Below are 20,294 nucleotides of genomic sequence, written 5' to 3'. Positions count from 1 at the left end.
CATTAGCCGCACCTGTCTATACGCCGCATGTGCCCACATTGAAACATGTGAAGGAGGGAGCGCGTTTGTTTTGGAGGCTACAGATCAACTTCTTTTGTGTGATCAGACATCCTGAATGAGTTGCTGCAGAGAGAAAATCGCGTGCTCCACTTCTGGACCAGGAGGAAACGGAGGCTGGACCAATGTCAGCAGTTTGTGGTCTTTGAACGAAATGCCAAACAAGTAACTAAAGCACACAGGAGCAGTTCAGGTCTTGGTTAAAGAAAAGACTTGTCTTTAAGGCTTAAAATTACGGCTTTGTCTGTTCAGGCTCTTGAGTGGATTCACGACACGGGGGAGTTTTACCTGTCCACACACACATCCACCGGCTCCAGCATCCACCACACACAGGAGCTCCTAAAGGAGCATGAAGTCTTTCATGTCACTGCCAAGGTGAGCCTTGCACACACACACACACACACACACACACACACACACCCACACACACACACACACACACACACACACACACACACACACACTTATTTGGAGAACACTTGTGAGAGAGGAATCAGCTGCTCTCTGCATCTACAGCAAACCAAGGAGAAGGTGAAGCTGCTGATCCAGGTTGCTGAGGGCTTCTGTGAAAAAGCCCACAGTCACGCTTCAGAGATCAAGAAGCTGGTGACTACTGTGGACAAACGCTACAGAGACTTCTCCATGTCAATGGATAAGTACCGCTGCAGTCTGGAGAAAGCTCTGGGCATCTCGGCAGACCCCAACAAAGCTGTAAGTGTGCAGAAAAGAACCCCCTCTGTGCAGGGAGGTTCCTTTAAACCTGACTGTCTCTGCATCAGAGTAAAGATCTTCAGCTGGACGTCATCCATGCCACTGCACCAGGGTCAGAAGTCAAGCTGAGGGATGCTGCTACCCATGAGTTGAACGAAGAGAAGCGCAAGTCTGCACGCAGGAAGGAGTGAGTGACCACTTCCTGTTTGATCTTTGTTTCTGTAAAATTTCTGGTATGAGCAAAATCCGGCAGTGAGTCGGACATCCAACATTTCTGCTAAAAACATTAGAACAACTGACATGTTTAAAACATGTGAAACAATAACTTATGAAGAAACGTATAAAATATTACTGCAACAGCTTAAATCTTAAACAATCTTAAACATATATTTGTGGAATATTTCCCCTAAAGTCAAATTTTATTTCACAATAGCTTTTTCTTGAGATGTTTTCAGATAATCAGAGATGTTTCAGTGTTATAAGTGTGGATGCCCAGGCAGAAGCATATATGTGATTGTCCTGCTCTTTTTGACACGCCCCCTTGAATCCCTGGCCAGTCATGATCTTGAATGAGACTACCCCTGCCTGCCCTTGCGTCATGCAGAAGGGAAAAAAATTCCCTGAGCACTTATACTTTAACCTTTGTACTTAAATGCTGTTGTTCCCCACACTTGGTAACTTCACACTTGCTCAGTCCAGTTCTGTTATGCAGCCAATGTACAGAACGCTCCATGGATCCTATTCTGCTGCGTCAGTGAATTTTTCTTCAGCAAGCTTTCAGCTGTTTCTACTGTTCTAATTCTCCTTAAACAGACAGACAACTACTTGTTTTGTCTTGTTTGTCCCCCCTTTCGATTTTTACCGAAGGATGAAGCCCTTTTTACTATGAAGGACTGACCGGTTTAGGTGAAAAATATATTTGATGTCCAAAATTAAATCCTAACAAACTTTGTAAAATATGCTCAAAGGAATGACTGATCATAATCTTATAATGGCCACAAGAATATTAAGCAAAAGACACTTCAGACCTTTGTCCGCCACTGAATTCTAAAGGATACCAAAACAAGAATATCAGAAATTTCAAGATTCAAAGAGGAAAACGGGGATGAATTGTTTGCTGTCAAAAACTTAGATGTGGATGGTTCCAAAATGACAAAAAAATACAACAAATTATCATAAAATTTACGGGGAAAATTAAACTAAAAGCTAGAGAGAATGACTTTCCCTGGAAGCGCTGGAAGTCTTGTACAAACAAGCAATTTAAGTAGTTGGTTAAAAAAAACAAGACACTACCTTCACTTTGTAATTAAACAAACAAAAATAGTGTTTTGAACTGGGACAGTCTTCACTCTTTTGTCAACCTACAACTGATGTATACTGATGTATAGTTCTGCCAGATCATCTGGCAGAGTTTGTCAGCCAAAGAAACAGCGTTAAGCGTGTTACTCGTGGCTCTGTCAGAGGTGATGGTCACATTCTTCTGCATATTTGATAAATTAGTACATTTGATTCTGTACATTTGATAAATTAGTACCAGCAGACTCTGTTGCAAACAGCATTCAAGGGCTTAAAAAAATTGCGGCTTGTCAATTCTGCCTGTTTTGATGTTGTGATTAAATGTTTTTTTATTTAATTATTTTTGTTGTTGTTTTAATTATATGTTGTGCTTCTGTATTTTATTTATTTGTATCAGTGGCGGTTCTACACTAACTTACTCCCCAGGCGAGTAACCCCCCCCCTTGTCTCTATCTTTATTTAACATTTTACACAAAATGCATACATTTTATAACTCGTATCACAAGGTGTCAAACTCAGTCGCCCAGGCGGCCTAAATTAAAAACACGCTTTAGGTTTTGGGTCGAACAAGATAAACAGTTATTTAACACACTAAAGATAAAACTTAAACCTTTTAAACCTTTCATACTGAATAAAAAAAGATAGGAATATTAATCCAGAAAAAATCAAGTTAAACCTTAAATACAGTATAATATTTTGCTCTCCATAAAAATATATTCTGTCAAAATGATACAAATATGAACATACTGCGGAACAAAATAAACAACGCCTGGAAATTTTAATACTGTATTTTCCGGACTATAAGCCACTACTTCTGTCACGAACTTCCGACCCTGCTGCTTAATTAATGATGTGGCTAATTTATGCTTTTATTTATCGGCCACCAGGAGCGCTCCGGCAGCTTCAGAGGGGAGACTGTCTACATAATTCTATGTCCAGCAACAAGCGTGATTGCTTTGACACACACTCAAGCAGCCAAACAGCATGAACCTGACTTCAGTTATTAGACACTGAAGTCATGGTGCAATAAAAGAAACACCCATGCTCAGCCGCATCCCACGATCCTTTGGTGCCATTAGACCCAACGTGCACGTGACCGCCACTACAATATTGTAGCGTCCTCTTTTCCCGAGTCACTGAGACCAAATCCTTTTTATGGTTTTTATTTTGGCTACTGTAGGCCGTAACCAACGCCGTACAACATGCAGCAACTCTCAAACTCTAGAACCCTCTCTCACACCCGCTGAACGACTAACTGAGAGCCAACCCCCCCTCTGCATGTTCGTTCAAGTAACTTTGGGATTTAGGAATGACCAACAGCCACCCAGACCAACTCAGTCCGCAACACTACCCCCCCCCCCCCCCCCCCCCCCCAAAAAAAAAAAAACATCGTCCTCGAGGGGAAACAAAGTCTCTCAGATGAGCAGGCGGTCGTCGAGCTCTCTGCGGCCGCACACTCATTGTGGGGCTAGTCGAAGTGACCCCAGGTGACACACAGGCATCTGGAGGAATGGAGCTTGCAGCTCCCGTGGTGGGATTTTCAGCCACCAAGTGCTGAAACTGTTTGAAGGTCTCAATGACACAGGAGCACTCGCTGTAGTCTTCTCCGTCTCCCCTGTGGGGGGTTCTAACCTTGCAGCACCTCTGTAAGGAGCCAGCCTGTCTCGATGCAGTGCCACCTTCCTGCCCCTAGGGGGTAGTTGAACTCTGTAAACCACCTCACCAAGTCTCTCCAATATTTCACAAGGGCCCACCCAGTCACTGTCCAGTTTTGGACACCTGCCTTTCTTCCTTTGGGGATTGTAGACCCACACCAACTCTCCCACCTGAAAGTGACGCCCCTTAGTGTGCTCATCACAATTCCTTTTTTGTCTTTGTCCCGCACTCAGCAGCTTGTTCCTTGCAAAGTTGTGAGCAGATTCCAGCCGGTCCTGCAACTTCCTCGCATAGTCCGACCCTGGGGGGTCCCTGGGCACCTCTGGGGGTTTCCCCATTGCCATCTCTGCCGGTGTACGTATCTCCCTGCCCAGCATCAGTAAGGCAGGAGAACAGGCAGTTGAGTCCTGGGTATCCCAGTCTCGTTGATGTTTATCTGCCACGATGGCCAGCTGCTCAGCCAATGTGCGGTTAAACCTCTCGACGAGCCCATCATTCTGTGGATGTAGGGGGGTGGTACAGGTTTTGTGGGAGCCCAGTTTTTCACACATGGCTGCAAAAACTTTGGACTCAAAGTTCCTTCCCTGATCTGTGTGAATTGCCTCCGGTACCCCAAGCCTACTACTAAACATCCCCTCCACCAGTGCCACCCCCACAGTCTCTGCTTCCTGGTCAGGCAGGCAGTAGGCCTCAGGCCACTTTGTAAAGTAATCCATTGCAGTGAGAATGAACCGGTTACCCTTTTCTGACCGAGGAAAGGGGCCTAGAACATCAATCCCCACTCTCTCGATAGGAAAACCTGCAGGAAATTGCTGTAGGGGTCATGTGACCGACCCACTGGGCCCTTACGTACTGTGCAGGAGTCACACTTTTTGCAGAATTCTTCCATGTCTTGACGGCTCTGGCCCCAGTAGAAACCTTGTCTGAGCCTACAGAGAGTTTTGGAGACTCCAAAGTGTCCGGAACCGGGGGCCCCATGCATAGCTTGAAGGACAGTGAGGAGCAGGCTTTTTGGCACCACCACCTGCCAACGTATCTCACCTGCGGCCGGCTCCTTCCAGCCTCTCTGTAGCACACCATCACACAGAAGTAAAGAGTCAAAGAGAGACCACAGACCTTTGGTTGTTCTAGAGAGCATGGAGATTTCCTCCCAGGATGGCCTTCGCTTCTCCTCCACCCATGAGAGGACATGCTTCACATCAGCATCTTCCTACTGTTGATGTCTCCATTCTGTGGCATCAACAGTGGTGAGCGTTCCAGCTCCTGTTGAAGGTTGAGTGCACAGCAAGGCGCATTAAACATCCAATTTCAGCCACTTACTTTCTTGTGCATCTCTCTTCTCACAATAGCGACAGTCCTCTGCCACACATGGTAGCCGTGATAGTGCATCAGCGTTCTGGTGCCGTGCTCCCGGCCTGTGCAGAACCTCAAAGTCAAAGGCCTGTAGCTCCTCAATCCAAGGCGCCAACTGGCCCTCCGGCTCCTTAAAAGACATCAGCCACTGTAGGGCAGCATGATCAGTTCTGACAGTGAAATGGAGACCCCCCCAGGTAATATCTGAAGTGTCTAATGGCACTGACCACCGCGAGGAGATCTCTTCGGGTGGTGCAGTAGCGTTGCTCAGCTTTGTTAAATGTCCGGCTGTAGTATGCAACCACTCTGTCCCCCACAGGTGTTACCTGGGACAGAACTTCACCACAGCCCACATTGCTGGCGTCAGTGTCTAGTATAAAGGGCAGAGCAGGGTCAGGTGGAAACAGGATAGGTGCTTCAGTCAGGGATTTCCTTAGCTGAACAAAAACTGTCTGACATTCATCAGTCCACACAAAGTTTGCCCCCTTCTGTAAAAGACAAAACAAAGGTGCAGCTATGCATGAAAACCCCTTGACAAACTTCCTATAGTAAGAGGCCAGACCCAGGAAACTCTTCAAGTCGTGTGCAGATGTGGGTGTAAGCCAGTCCCGAACTGCTTCAATCTTGTCGTGCATTGTGGTGACCCCACCCCCTTGGAGTCAGTGTCCCAGAAAGGTGACCTCCTGCCGCATGAAGCAACACTTTTGGGGATGTAGTTTCAGGCCTGCAGCTTCCACCCTGCCCAACACTCGCTTGAGCGCTTCCAGGGCTGAGGTAAATGAGGAGCCGTGGACCAGAATGTCATCCAGGTACACTACACACTCTGAGCGAGGAATGTTCATCAGAACCTTGTCCATCTCGTTTGTCTTTCAAACGTGGCGGAGGCGTTACAGAGGCCAAAAGGCAGAACCTTGAACTGCCAGAGGCCCCCACCAATAACAAAGGCAGTTTTTGGTTTTGCTTCAGGAGCCAGGGGTACCTGCCAGTACCCACTGCGCAGATCCAGAGAGGAGAACCAGGATTATGCTGCTACTGCATCCAGAGTCTCATCGATGCGTGGGAGAGGGTAGGGGTCTTTCCTGGTTACTTTGTCAAGAGCTCTAAAGTCCACACAAAAACGCCATTCATTTTTGTTTTTCTTTGGCACCATGACGACTGCTGAAGCCCATGGACTTGTGGAGGCCTCAATGAGCCGCGCCCTTTGCATCTCCAGCAGGGCTTTTTTCCGCCACCAAAGGAAGCCTTCGGGGTCTGGTTCTAATGGGCTGGGCGCCAGCTGTGTCAATGTCATGCTTGATGAGGTCAGTCTGACCCATATCATCTTCAGACACAGAAAAACAGTCTTTGAACTCTAGCAGAAGACTCCACAGCAGCTCTTGCTCGTCAGGTGACAGACCCTCGCAGTTCCTCTTCCATACGTCCCTCACCGCCGCAATCTTTTCTGTGTCTGCAGGTGTGCTATTTACAGATGGTTCAGTTGGCTTATCTGGATATACATTAGGGACAGAGCTCTTCCTTTCATTTGAATTAGACTTGGTCTTGTCAGTCATGGACAGAGTGTGAACCACATGGGACCCCGATCTAGAGGAAATATGGGTCATCTGAATAACATGTCCATCAGACAATGTAAGGGTTCCTCTCTTGGTATCAATAACACAGCCCTGGGCCCGCAAAAAATCAAGGCCTAGTATGCATTCTTCCAAGTCAGCAATCCACACGGGCCACTCCACTCGCTGGTTTCCCACCTCCAGAGTCACTACAGCCTCCCCCTGCATGGAAGTCCGTTCTCCCGTAACAGTCTGTAGCATGACAGCGGTAGGAAGGATGGTTGTATTATTCCTCACCACTGCAGCGGTAACCAATGTCGCAGATGAGCCTGTGTCCACTAGGGCTGAGCATGACTCTCCATCAACACTTATAGTTGTGAACCAACAGTCACCAACCCAGGTTCGGCCCAAGGTCACAAGCCTCTCAGGTTGGTCTTCTTTGCCCCCCACTTGGTCAGCAGTCCATTTCTGTGGGTCCAATCGGGACGGTTTTTTGGGGTGCCGCATTGTCCCGCTTATGCGGTCCCGTTCCCGTTTCCCTGGTTGTGAAGGCAGTCACGAATCAAGTGGCCAGGTTTCCCACAACCCCAGCATGCTCTGGGTCGGCTCCAGTCTCTTTGTGGGCGGGCCTTGGACGCCTGTTCATTCCTCAGCGTCACGGCTCTCACTAAGTGGGTCAGCTCCTCTGCCCATGCAGGCCCCCTGGTGTCGGGCTCTGATAAACTTGCAGCTCTGACCTTAGGCGGGGCCTCAGGCTCCACCCTGGAGGAGGGCCTCCACAGCATCTCTCTCTCTCTGTGGCCAGCTCCAGGGCCTCCTGCAGTGATTTAGGGTATGCTAGTTGGGTTTAAACACGATGGTCGTCTGCTCTTAGCGCCTGCATGAAGTGGTCCCGGGCTAGCTCTTCCTGAATGGCTGGGGGCATGTGAGCATAAATCTGGTGGACTAATCTTTCAATGTCAACAGCCAGATCTCTTAATTGCTCCCTTGAGCGGCGGTGTCGGCTGCACAACTCTGAGCGAAGGAGGCTGGCTGTGGAGCATTGGCCGAATCTCCCCTTCAATGTGCCCACCAAAGCATTATAGTCACACCTGTCCTCCGGTGTCAGCAACAGTAAGCAGGACAGGGCATCGCCAGTGAGGCACATCGCTAACTGCAGGGCTTTCTCCTCATTTGACCAGCATGCAGCACGAGCTAACAGTTCAAACTGTGCTTGAAAAGCTTCCCAATCCACTTTGCCGTCATATCTGGGCGTCTTCATTGATGGAGGAACAGAATCGTGAAGCCCGGCTGGAGGCGGAGCTCTTACCGTTCCCGCCTTCGGACGTGAATCTTGAAGTGCGGGCTCTTTACAGCGACCCAATCCAGCATCGGCAGCCAAGCTAGCAACCATCCGCTTCACCCGCTCTTTATATTCTTTTTGCTTGTCGCTGTATTCCATTCCGTGATCTCCTCTCACCTCCTCACGCTTGCAGAACGTATCCGCGGGAAACATAGTGCAGAGTTGTCGCGGTCGAAAAGAGCTGCCACGGTAATGCGAGCTGCGGTCTCCAAGGCGACAAGTTCGATCACTTCTGACACCAAATGTAGCGTCCTCTTTTCCCGAGTCACTGAGACCAAATCCTTTTTATGGTTTTTATTTTGGCTACTGTAGGCCGTAACCAACGCCGTACAACATGCAGCAACTCTCAAACTCTCTAGAGGCCTCTCTCACACCCGCTGAACGACTAACTGAGAGCCAACCCCTCCTCTGCATGATGCGTTCAAGTAACTTTGGGATTTAGGAATGACCAACAGCCACCCAGACCAACTCAGTCTGCTACACTATGATGCAGCTTTCAAGTTAAAAGCAGTGTGAAAAAAATCCACCAATGGGTTTGGAAAAGCCGGTCTGCTGCGTGCCAGAAGTTTCCTTCACTGTTGTGGAAAAAAGCTTGTGGTGCACGCGCTGCGCAGAGGCGCGAGTGCCGTGCGCGCTCATAAGTCACCGTGCTCTCTTTTACTGGTGTTTATCTTTTCAACCAGCCCTGTTATTTCCACATTGCTGCCGTTTTACGGCCGGAAGGAGGGGAGAGCTGCTCTCGCGTTCCGCTGCAGCTCCCTGCTCCTTCTTAAACACGCACGTGGTTTTAGCACATGTACATCAGTGTGTGTGGTGAACCGGGGGTTAGCCCTGCCTTAAACCTCTAAGACTCATGGGAAGTGGGGAATCTGAGTGTGAATTTTCTCACCATAACTGAGGGAGCTGTGAGCTGAAGTCAGGTCCATTCTATTTGGCAGATGTGGGTGTGTTCAAATAAATAGGCTAAACTACTGGATACTCCTCCCTCACTGAGACTACTGTGGTCTCAGTGATGTGCCACTTGAATTGCCACATCATGCGGCTTGTGTATGTAAAAAGTTGTTAATCCTTTTTAAAATGGGAGGGTGCGGTTTGTAATCAGGTGCGCTCTATAACCCGGCAATTACGGTAACAAGAAACTAATCAAATGATTCCATTTTCTATAATTTTTATCTATAAGTTCATTTCTTGGTGTGTGATGTCCTGTGTGTGTATCTTTGTGAAACTGATCAGTGATTTGATTTTTTTAAAAACCTGTTATTGTGAACATAATTTTTAAGTATTATAAAACATAAAAAGCTAAATCATAGAACTCATCAGTGGGATTTCTCCAAAATTATTTGGCAATATCCTAATTTTGTGCAACACTCACAATAAAAATCCTCCAAAAAACCTAAAAACATTAATAAACAAATGATCTTTTGTTTATTTATGATCTCAAAAAGCGCAGCTGTTTCACTGCATTACCTACTGTCTTTATGTCAAACACTGACACCTACTAAACAACAGAAAAGATATGTAATAAAAATATCTACAATAGATAGTAAAAAAGGACATCATTAACATGTGCTGAATGATTCAACAGCACGCGATGATCCAGGTGTTGCGTTATCGCGGCTGCGCTCCTCGCAGCCTGCGCCCACTACCCCTCCCTTTTCCTTCTCTAAGACAGGAGTGCGTGCAACTGTGGTGGTGGGGGGTGGGGGGCGCCAATTTGCTGTTTTTTGGGTGTTCCAAAGTCTGTGAAATAATAGATAATAGAATACAGTGATCCCTCGCTATAACACGGTTTAATTTTCACGGCTTCGCTACTTCACGGATTTGCATTGTGCATTGTGTTCTGCATTCTGATTGGCTAAAAAGTCACTCTGCTTCTTCTCTACCTGTGCGTCACTAACGTTGCAGTTTAATACGTACACATATGTAAAATAGCTTGCCAAATTTACATTACGTACGTGCAAATTCTCCTGCAATTTTGAGTTTCTCTAAAACCCATAGAAAAAAGAGCGACAACAACGGCCAATCACTATGTTCTTCTCCCGAACAAACACAGCTGCACCGCGGGCTTCAAAAGAAGAAAACACTGCAGAGTGGAGTCAGGATGCAGCGGCTCAATCTGAAGAGCAGTGAAATACACCTGAGTCACTATTTGTCCGACTGTACTTTGCATTTTTTTCATGATCATTTTAAATTTTCTCCCGTTTAATCCAATTACTCGGGTCGCGGTGGGCGGGGTTAATCTCTGCAATTTGAAGCCTTCTGTTCACATCGATGATTAAAATTATTATTTGACAGTACAGTGCAGAAGTTATTTGTTGAAAAAAACGTTTCTAAAGTACTTTTATTTGTGAAACAAATGCTTGAGCCTGTAAAATGGTTTGTTCTTTCTTTTCAATGTATTATAGAGTATTTAATTCTATAATAATTCTAAAAAAAATAGAGGTTTCTACTTCACAGATTTTGCCTATCACGGGTTCTTTTTGGAACGTAACCCCCACGAAAAACAAGGGTTTACTGTACCGCAATTCTTCTTTTCTTCCAAGCACGAGGATGCCGCCCCCCATTGAAATTTGCGGTCTGCCTAAAACCGCTACTGATTTGTATAGTAGGTGTTTGTATTTGTAATTTGTATTTTAATATATACGGCTTTTTACATTATGGTCAGGGGACTACAGATGAAAAAAAATTGTACTGTCCCCTTTAAATAAACCTAATTAAAAAATACTGAGACTAAGTCATCAAGCAAAACTCAAGAAAACTTGATCTCAATGGCTCCCCTGGGAACATTTAAACACCCACTCCAATGAAAATAGCGTTTTTGGTGTTTTAACATGTAGTATTTTTTTGATGATTGAGGACATTTAGAAGGAAAATTCAAGTTAAAATTGCATTTCTGAGTATATCTCTGTTTAAATTGTTGAAATGAAAAATGCCATTTGTAAAAGCTTGTAGTTGTTGTGTACAAACTACAATCAATGGGCCACAAGGCAAAGCTTGTTAAGGAATCTTAATCTAAAGTTTTACCAGAAAATCTTTATTTTTCTGAACTTTTTTCTTAATTATTATAAGAGATCTGGGCATGAAATTGAGGCAAAAAAAGAACAGTTCATGTCAATTGATCTGCATCATAATAGCAGTTACAGCTGCTTTATGGTCCATCATGTTTCTCAGTGTAAATGGAAGAAGCTGAAAGGAAGACATATCAGTCTGTACAGGATCCAGACATGCCTATCTGATTGTTTGACTGTGTGTAGTTTCATCATGGCCGAGCTGATCCAGACAGAAAAAACCTATGTGCGAGATCTGCGAGAGTGCATGGAAGTAAGTTGGGCTAAATGAGCAGTAATCAGAGGAAACATTCTCAGACTTCGTTCACTGGTTTTTGTGTGACTGAACTTGTCTGCTTCCTTGCAGACCTACCTGTGGGAGATGACCAGTGGGGTGGAGGAGATTCCTCCAGGAATTGTCAACAAGGAGCATATCATCTTTGGAAACATACAGGACCTCTTTGAATTCCACTATAAGTAAGAAACCTATAGTAACCCCTCCCTGGGTAAAACAGTCTTGTTTTTTTAATTTCATTGCGTTTTTGTTAGCATCTTTCTGAAAGAACTGGAGAAATATGAGCAGCTTCCCGAGGATGTAGGGCATTGTTTTGTCACTTGGGTATGTGTCCGACCTAAAACATGTCAGAAGTTGCACACTTCAGCTGTAACAACAGGCTGTTTGTTCTTCAGGCTGATAAGTTCCAGATGTATGTAAACTACTGTAGGAACAAACCAGACTCCACTCAGCTCATATTGGAACACGCCGGAAACTACTTTGATGTGAGAAGAGCTCTGTAAATGAAGGATTCCTTTCTGTGCCGCATAAAATCACATTTCTAACCTTGTTTATATCTGTTGACAGGAACTCCAACAGCGCCACCGACTGGCCAACACCATTTCTTCCTATCTCATCAAGCCAGTGCAGAGAATCACTAAGTATCAGCTCCTGCTGAAAGTAAGCTTCTCCAGTGACCTGCAGCAGCTGTCACTGTTCCGCTCCTGCCACACCTTCTGTCTGTGTATCTGTAGGAGCTGCTCACCTGCTGCGAGGAGGGGAAGGGAGAGATCAAGGAAGGCCTGGAGGTGATGCTCAGTGTTCCCAAGAGGGCTAATGATGCTATGCACCTCTCGATGCTGGAAGGTAAACACACCACTAAACAGCAGCCTTGGGCCACACGTCAAGAGCAGCTTTTGAATGGCTCGGTGCACTCTAAACCAGGGGTCAGCAACCCATGGCTCCGGAGCCACATGTGGCTCTTTCATCCATCTGTTGTGGCTCCCTGTGACTTTGGAAAATAATGAGTATTTCATAATAATTAAATTTTATTTTAGTTTTATCATTTTTCATGGCATTTCAAAGGCGCTGCTAGCTCCACACGAAGCACGAGCCACGTAAAAGAACAGCTTCGTAATGAGCTCGTATTTATCGGGCGATACCTGCAGAGCTGATAGCAGGGAGAGGCACGCGGGGCGGCTTCAATAAACACTCCGATCTTCTGCCGGGAACTTGACGTACCGCGGGGCAGAGACCAACTCGCTGATGACAGACTGAGAGTTCGCGCCAGCGTTGCCAGATAGAGTCAAAGGTTTCCAGCCGAAAAGTCATCTGAAAACCGCCAGACCCAGCCAAAAACCGCCCAACACAGCTTTTGTTGATGTTTTTTTTTTTTCATACTGGACTGATAAAATAAAATATTTTTCTAAATAAAAGATAGTTCAAGCTAAAAATAAAATGTGTACAATATTGAATATTTCTTCAGCAGGCCGCTTTCTTCTATTCATTTGCTTAACCCGCTCTATCCCCGCTATAACCTGCGTCCGGCTCTTTCATCCTTGTGCTGCGCTGGAGCGACCCGACTACCGTATTTTGCGCTCTCTGTGTAGGACACACTGAGGAGCGCGGGGGAAACAAATCTCAGCTGCAGAGGATATGAACAGGTAGAGAGGAAAAGCAGGTGGAGAGGCGGAGGAGGGGCTTTGGCTTCAAACTCTGTCAGAGATGCAAACACGGGCGTCAGATTCAGACGCAGCTTTCCCTGCAGGAGTTGGAGCAGAGACTTTCTCTGGGATGATTTTATGAACTCAAACATGGAAACATGATTACCAAGTAGAACTCTTCAAAATAATAAACCTGATCTCTCCACATTCTCAGTGTCTACCATGCATTGATAAGCACATCGCTCCATGCAACGATCAGACCAGAACCAGTAGCTCCTCCCACACGCGGTATCATCTTTTAAAGAACACAATGTGCATTTGCAGCGACGTATGCTTCAGACGATGTCCGATTGGCCAATCTCCATGTCAATCAAGTCCCGTACTTCTCAGTGAGGATTTTGATTGGCTGGTGGATTTTAAAGAAGTGTTGTTTTTTTAAAAATCTTTTCTGGCCCGCGATCTACACTCATGTCATTGAAGATCGACCGGTAGATCGCGATCGACGTAATGAGCACCTTTGAATAATATATACATGCATAATATATATAATGATGTCAAAACGGGTTGTGGCTCCGGGTGCTTTCTTTTTTATTAGGGGCGGTCCCAAATGGCTCTTTGAGTAAAAAAGGTTGCCGACCCCTGATCTAAACAATGCTAATGAGATTCAAGATTCATTTATTTGTCATAGTCGTTAAAGCATGAACAACGAAATTGCGTTTGGAGCATCGGCAATCACCCTAATTGTTTCAAAGTGGAAAAAAAAAAGAATAAATGCTTAGTACATTTGTTAATAATACAAACCTCATCTTACACACATGATTTGAACAGACAAAAGATAAAACAACATTTTTACTTTAATCTACATTCTTTTTTTAGCTAAAAACCCAATATCTACTTGTTTGCTGTTTTATTACCTTCTGTAAAAATTCTTTATAAGCAGAGTAACAGGAAATCCCTACCTGAAATAAGGTTTTTACATAAGACTCTATCATTCAGAAAGGACTTTTCAAACTATCTTTGACAATGATGTTGTTCCTTCCTCCAGGATTTGATGAAAACCTGGAGTCACAGGGAGAGCTCATTCTCCAGGATTCTTTCCAGGTCTGGGATCCAAAGACTCTGATTCGAAAGGGTCGAGAGCGCCACCTATTCCTCTTTGAAATGTCGCTCATCTTAAGTAAAGAAGTCAAGGACTCAAATGGCAGGAGCAAATACATCTATAAGAACAAACTTTATGTAAGTGATGATGAAATCCCACTTTTTTCTGTTAGTTTTGATCTGCATCTCTGACGTGAGAGATGATAGATTATACGGCTGTCTATTGTCAAGAGTCTGCCGATTTGATGCATATCACAATACACGTGTCACAATAGAATACATCTAAATGGAGCCGAACTGGTACTTTTAAAATGGTTCAGGTACCCAAACGGTGCTCAAACAGGTGTTTCAAAAATGGAAGAAAAAAATCCTTGCCGATTATTTTCAGAAACATTTAACATGAAACAGAGTGACAGAACGAAGTAAAGCTTAAATAAATGTGGCGAAGATGCTTTTTTCCTTGAGCAGAACTATGGCCTGCTTCGCCTTCAGGATTTTGACTGAAGCTCCGCACTGCACATCTGCACGGCCTCGACTCTTCTTAAATGAGCCACGAAGCACTGAAATCTGAGCTTTTACATGGTACCAGTATCAACTTGGCACAAAGTTTCAGTATCCATCCCAAGTTAAAACTACATTGTACATGTCTCAAAACCTTAAGGCCAATTAGTGAACTTCTACTGAGGGATGGTACTCGCAAGATCTTGTTTTGGATTTTGCCAACTAGCGGTCAAGACTTTAAGTAGAAAACAAAAATAAAACCACATATTTGCTTATTAATAAGTAAATAAATATCCTGGCAGCATTTTAAATCAAATACAAGTATCGTCAAACTAGGTATTGCGATATATGACTGAGTCGATTTTTTTTTTTCTACACCATAAACTCAAAAGCAGTAGCTGACTGAGGAAAGAAAGTTACAGTGGTGGACAAAATAGTTGGTACCCCTCAGTTAAAGAGAGAAAGTCCACAAGGCTCACTGAAATGACTTGAAACGTTCAAAAGTAACAATACATTAAAATGTATTGAAAATTAAATAATCAAAGTCAGCCATTACTTTGAGTTGTTGATTAACAGAATTATAAAATAAAAAAAAATGAAATAGGGCTGGACAAAAATGATGGTACCTCCATAAAAGACTGAGAACTTATTGCCCAGGGGGTCATGATGAACTCAGGTATGTCCTTTAATTGACATCACAGCTGTTTTCAAACCCATAATCAGTCAGTCTGCCTATTTAAAAGGGAGACAAATAGTCACGTTTCTGTTTGGTGAAAAGGTGTGAACCACACTGAACATGGACAACAGAAAGGGAAGGAGAGAATTGTCCCAGGACATTAGAAACAAAATTATAGACAAACATGGTAAAGTTAAGGCTATAAAACCATCTCTAAGCAGCTTGAAGTTCCTGTGACCACAGTGGCACATATTATTCAGAAGTTTGAGACACACGGGACAGTAGCCAACCTCCCTGGACGATGGAAGAGGAACATTGATGACAAATTGAGGAGACGTATAGTTGAACTGTATCCAAAGAGCCCAGAACTACCTCCAAAGACAATAATGGTGAACTTCTAGATCAAAGTACATCAGTGTCAGATCGTACCATTCGTCGTTGTTTGAGCCAGAGTGGACTTCATGGGAGACGACCAAGGAGGACACCACTGTTGAAAGGAAATCATAAAAAAGCCAGACTGGAATTTGCAAAAATGCATGTTGACAAGCCACAAAACTTCTGGGAAAATGTCCTTTGGACAGATGAGACAAAACTGGAGCTTTTTGGTAAGGCACATCAGCTCTATGTTGGTAGACTCAAAAATGAAGCATCCAACCAAAAGAACACTGTCCCTACTGTGAAACATGGAGGAGGCTCAGTTCTGTTTTGGGGCTGCTTTGCTGCATCTGCCACAGGGTGTCTTGAAGTTGTTCAAGGTCAAATGAAATCTCAAGATTATCAAGGCATTCTGGATAGAAATGTGCTGCCTAGTGTCAGAAAGCTTGGTCTCAGTCTGAGGTCATGGGTCTTCCAACAGGACAATGATCCAAAACACACAGCCAGAAACCCCCAAGAATGGCTGAGAGAAAAGCGTTGGACGATTCTGAAGTGGCCTTCTATGAGCCCAGATCTGAATCCCATTGAACATCAGTGGAAGGAGCTGAAACATGCCATTTGGAGAAGACACCTGTCAAACCTGAGACAACTGGAGCAGTTTGCTCATGAGAATACCTGTGGACAGGTGCAGAAGGCTCATTGACAAATACAGAAACTGTTTCATTGCAGTGATTGTCTCATAAGGTTGTGCAACAAAATATTAAGTTATGGGTACCATCATTTTTGTCCAGCCCTATTTCATTAGTTTGTTTTTTAAAATATTTCTGTTAATAAACAACTCAAAAGTCTTCTTCTTTCTCTTTCGGCTTTTCCCATCAGGGGTCGCCACAGCGAATCGTCGTTTTCCACTTCACTCTATCATGGACATCTTCTACCCTAACATTAGCCAACTTCATGTCCTCTGTTAAGACATCCATATATCTCCTCTTTGGCCGTCCTCTTGCCCTCGGGCCAGGCAGTTCCATCTCCAACATCCTTCTACCAATAAATCCACTGTCCCTCCTCTGAACATGTCCAAACCATCTCAGTCTTGCTTCTCTGACTTTGTCGCTAACACAGGCAACATGAGCCGTCCCTCTGATGTACTCGTTCCTTATCCTGTCTAACCTGGTCACTCCTAAGGAGAACCTCAACATCTTCATATCCGCTACCTCCATATCAGCCTCTTGTCTCTGTCTCACTGCTACCGTCTCTAACCCATAGAGCAGAGCTGGTCTCACCACTGTCTTGTACACCTTTCCTTTGAGTCTTGCTGACACTCTTCTGTCACAAAACACTCCTGACACTTTCCTCCATCCGCTCCAACCTGCCTGCACTCGCCTCTTCACCTCTTTTCCACACCCCCCATGACACTGAACTGTTGACCCCAAGTACTTGAACTCCTGCACCTTCTTCACCTCAGCCCCCTGTAACCTAACGCTTATACCTTGATACCTCTCGTTCAGACACATGTATTCTGAAATAATACGACTGACCTTCATACCTCTTCTTTCCAGAGCAAACCTCCACCTCTCTAGCTGTTCCTCCACCTGCTCTCTGCTCTCACTGCAAATTACGATGTCATCCGCAAACATCATTGTCCAGGGAGATTCCTGTCTTACCTCGTCTGTCAGCCTGTCCATCAGCATAGCAAACAAAAAGGGACTCAAAGCTGATCCTTGGTGTAGTCCCACCTCCACCTTGAACTCCTCTGTCTGACCTACAGCACATCTCACCACCGTCATACTTCTCTCATACATGTCCTGAACTACTCTGACATACTTCTCTGCCACTCCAGACGACCTCATACAGTACCACAGCTCCTCCCTCGGCACCCTGTCATACGCTTTCTCTAAATCTACAAACACACAATGCAGCTCCTTCTGACCATCTCTGTACTTTTCCATCAACATTCTCAAAGCAAAAATGGCATCAGTGGTGCTCTTATGGGGCATGAAACCATACTGCTGCTCACAAATCTCCACCTTCTTCCTAAGCCTGGCTTCCACTACTCTTTCCCACAGCTTCATTGTGTGGCTCATCAACTATATTCCTCTATAGTTGCTGCAGTTCTGCGTGTCACCCTTGTTCTTAAAGATCGGGACCAGAACGCTTCTCCTCCATTCCTCAGGCATCTTCTCACTCTCTAAAATCCTATTGAACAACCTCGTTAGAAATTCCACTGCTATCTCTCCTAAGCACTTCCATACCTCCACAGGTAGGTCATCAGGACCAACGGCCTTTCCGCTCTTCATCCTTTTCAGAGCCTTCCTAAACTCCTCCTTTCCAATCTCTGCTACTTCCTGCTCCACAACATCCACATCTTCCTCCCTTCTTTCCCTGTCATTTTCCTCGTTCATCAGCAACTCAAAATACTCCTTCCATCTTTTCTGTACACTCTCCTGGGTTGTTAGCACCTTTCCATCTCTGTCCTTAATCACCCTTACCTGTTGCACGTCCTTCCCATCTCTGTCTCTCTGTCTGGCTAGTCTGTACAAGTCCTTCTCTCCTTCCTTTGTGTCTAACCTGTCATATAGCTCATCGTAAGCTTTCTGTTTGGCCTTTGCCACCTCTCTCTTCACTCTACGCTGCGCTTCCTTGTACTCCTGTCTACCTTCCTCAGTCCTTTCTACATCCCACTTCCTTTTAGGCAACCTCTTCCTCTGGACGCATTCCTGTACTTCCTCATTCCACCACCAAGTGTCTTTACCGTCTTTCCTCTTTCCAGATGACACACCTAGCACCTTCCTACCTGTTTCCCTGATAATCTCTGCTGTAGTTTCCCAGTCATCTGGAAGCTCATCCTGACCACCCAGGACCTGTCTCAACTTCTGCCTAAATTCCTCACAAGTTTCTTCATTCTGTAGCTTCCACCACTTGGTCTTCTTTTCTGTTTTCCCTCTCTTTTTCTTCCTGACCTCCAGAGTCATCTTACACACCACCATGCGGTGCTGTCTGGCTACACTCTCTCCTACCACCACTTTGCAGTCATTAACCTCTCTCTCATGACCTCGTCTACATAGGATGTAGTCCACCTGAGTACTCCTACCTCCACTTCTGCATGTCACTCTATGTTCCTCTCTCTTCTGGAAGTAATGGCTGATTTTGATTATTTAATTTTCGATACATTTTAATTTATTGTTACTTTTGAACGTTTCAAGTCATTTCAGTGAGCTTCGTGGACTTTCTTTCTTTAACTGAGGGGTACCAACAATTTTGTCCACCACTGTATGTGCATGTAAAGAGAACCTCCAATGATCAAAAACTTAATTTCTTTTCTCTCTCTCAAACATTGACGTTATTTAAGAACTGCTCCCCAAGGGGAAAGGTCAAACATGATGTAAGACAGACTTTAGCTGGGTCTTATCTAAACTGATCTTGTACAGAGAAGCTCGTTTTTTAGATTATCTTGAAGAGGTTTATAAACTTTCAGTTGGTGACACGTCTACTCTGTCGACATCAATCATCCATTCTTGTTCCAAATGGACTCATTAAGAATCTGCTGGTCTGACAAATATCAGTGCTTTTTTTAAAACTTATGTTTACTTTGATTAATTGTTAAACCTTCTGTTTTTTTTTCAATTTCTTGAACTGTGTTGACATCGCACTGAAGCTTGCTATGATCCATCAGATTTCAGAATTTTACTTGAATAAAACTTCATCTGGTTCTAGCTAAAAGTTTGAAAAAGTATTTCTGAAAATTTTTAAAAGTAATTATTAAGTAAAAGTACAATATCTAGAAAAAGCAGACAGGACAGGATTATCTCTGCTTGGTAGGGCTAAAATCTTTGTTGTAGCTTTTTTGCTAAATAGTGACTTCCGCAATTCCATTGTGTTACAAAAGATCAGCCAGGTAATCTTTGCATATTTTGTATGAAATATTTCTCAAATTCAAGAAACAAATTTTGACTCTCCCTCGTAATACTGCCAGTTTTCAGGTTTGTGAGGCTGACTGTGGAGATGAGACACCCTCATGCTCTTTCTGTGCATAGTGTCCTTCAGGAATGAAGCAGACAGTGATGAGGGAAGATGGTGTTCTTTCTCTGCAGACATCTGAGTTGGGAGTGACGGAGCACGTAGAAGGCGATCCATGCAAGTTTGCTCTGTGGGTGGGCCGCACGCCCACCTCTGACAACAGGATTGTGCTCAAGGTAAAAACAAGAGTAACATATTTTCTTTTTTAATGTTGGACCATAGTAGTTTTAAGGAAGAAACACTTAGACTGAACAAAATAATATGCAGTAATGATCATTTCTGTAGTCCTGCTGTAAAAATGTTAGTGTTTGTTAGAAGGAGGCCGTACAGTGATCGATGCGCTAAAACAAATCTGCATTGGTCCAACTCTTTCGTCTTTCTCTGTATTGAAAGTTCTCCTGTTCTTCCTGTCGTCTTTCCTGGTCTGCCCTCTTTGGGCCGCATGAGCTGCAGAATTTGTCTTCTTCTGTCCTTTGGTCAGATCCTGCTTTTGTCCATTTGTTACCAAACGCACACGGCTGTCTTTTCTCTGGATGTTTGCGTATCTGTCAGGGCTGATATGCCCTTAGCTTTGTTCAACACCATAAAAATAATTTTAGCCTTTTGAGTTTAAACAACACTTATCGTTTAGATGGCCATCGTGTCGATGCACTTTATCATTGTTGTGCATTCTGTCATGTCAA

The 20,294-nt window shown here is 44.5% G+C and overlaps 1 protein-coding gene across 6 annotated transcripts in view; it reads left to right on the top strand.

Annotated features, from left to right (window-relative positions):
• The window catches only part of LOC101159451 (triple functional domain protein), a 127,871-nt gene that overhangs the window by 72,792 nt on the left and 34,785 nt on the right, over window positions 1-20,294 (top strand). For all 6 annotated transcript variants that reach the window (XR_013658722.1, XM_023960296.2, XM_023960297.2 and 3 more), the window contains exons 22-33: window positions 107-222; window positions 310-432; window positions 574-768; window positions 837-955; window positions 11,217-11,283; window positions 11,377-11,486; window positions 11,559-11,628; window positions 11,700-11,789; window positions 11,872-11,964; window positions 12,039-12,150; window positions 13,993-14,183; window positions 19,686-19,787. Coding sequence is in view for 5 of the 6 variants with exons in the window: in XM_023960296.2 (XP_023816064.1) it covers window positions 107-222; window positions 310-432; window positions 574-768; window positions 837-955; window positions 11,217-11,283; window positions 11,377-11,486; window positions 11,559-11,628; window positions 11,700-11,789; window positions 11,872-11,964; window positions 12,039-12,150; window positions 13,993-14,183; window positions 19,686-19,787 (1,388 nt within the window). In the remaining variant the exon portion in view is untranslated. The remainder of the gene's footprint in view (window positions 1-106; window positions 223-309; window positions 433-573; window positions 769-836; window positions 956-11,216; window positions 11,284-11,376; window positions 11,487-11,558; window positions 11,629-11,699; window positions 11,790-11,871; window positions 11,965-12,038; window positions 12,151-13,992; window positions 14,184-19,685; window positions 19,788-20,294) is intronic.

Source organism: Oryzias latipes, chromosome 11 (assembly GCF_053564925.1).
Source record: "Oryzias latipes strain Hd-rR chromosome 11, Olatipes_Hd-rR_3.1".
NCBI classification, from domain to species: Eukaryota; Metazoa; Chordata; class Actinopteri; order Beloniformes; family Adrianichthyidae; genus Oryzias; species Oryzias latipes.
The sequence above is the reverse complement of the archived record's forward strand: the minus strand, read 5'-3'. Positions and strand labels throughout refer to the sequence as shown.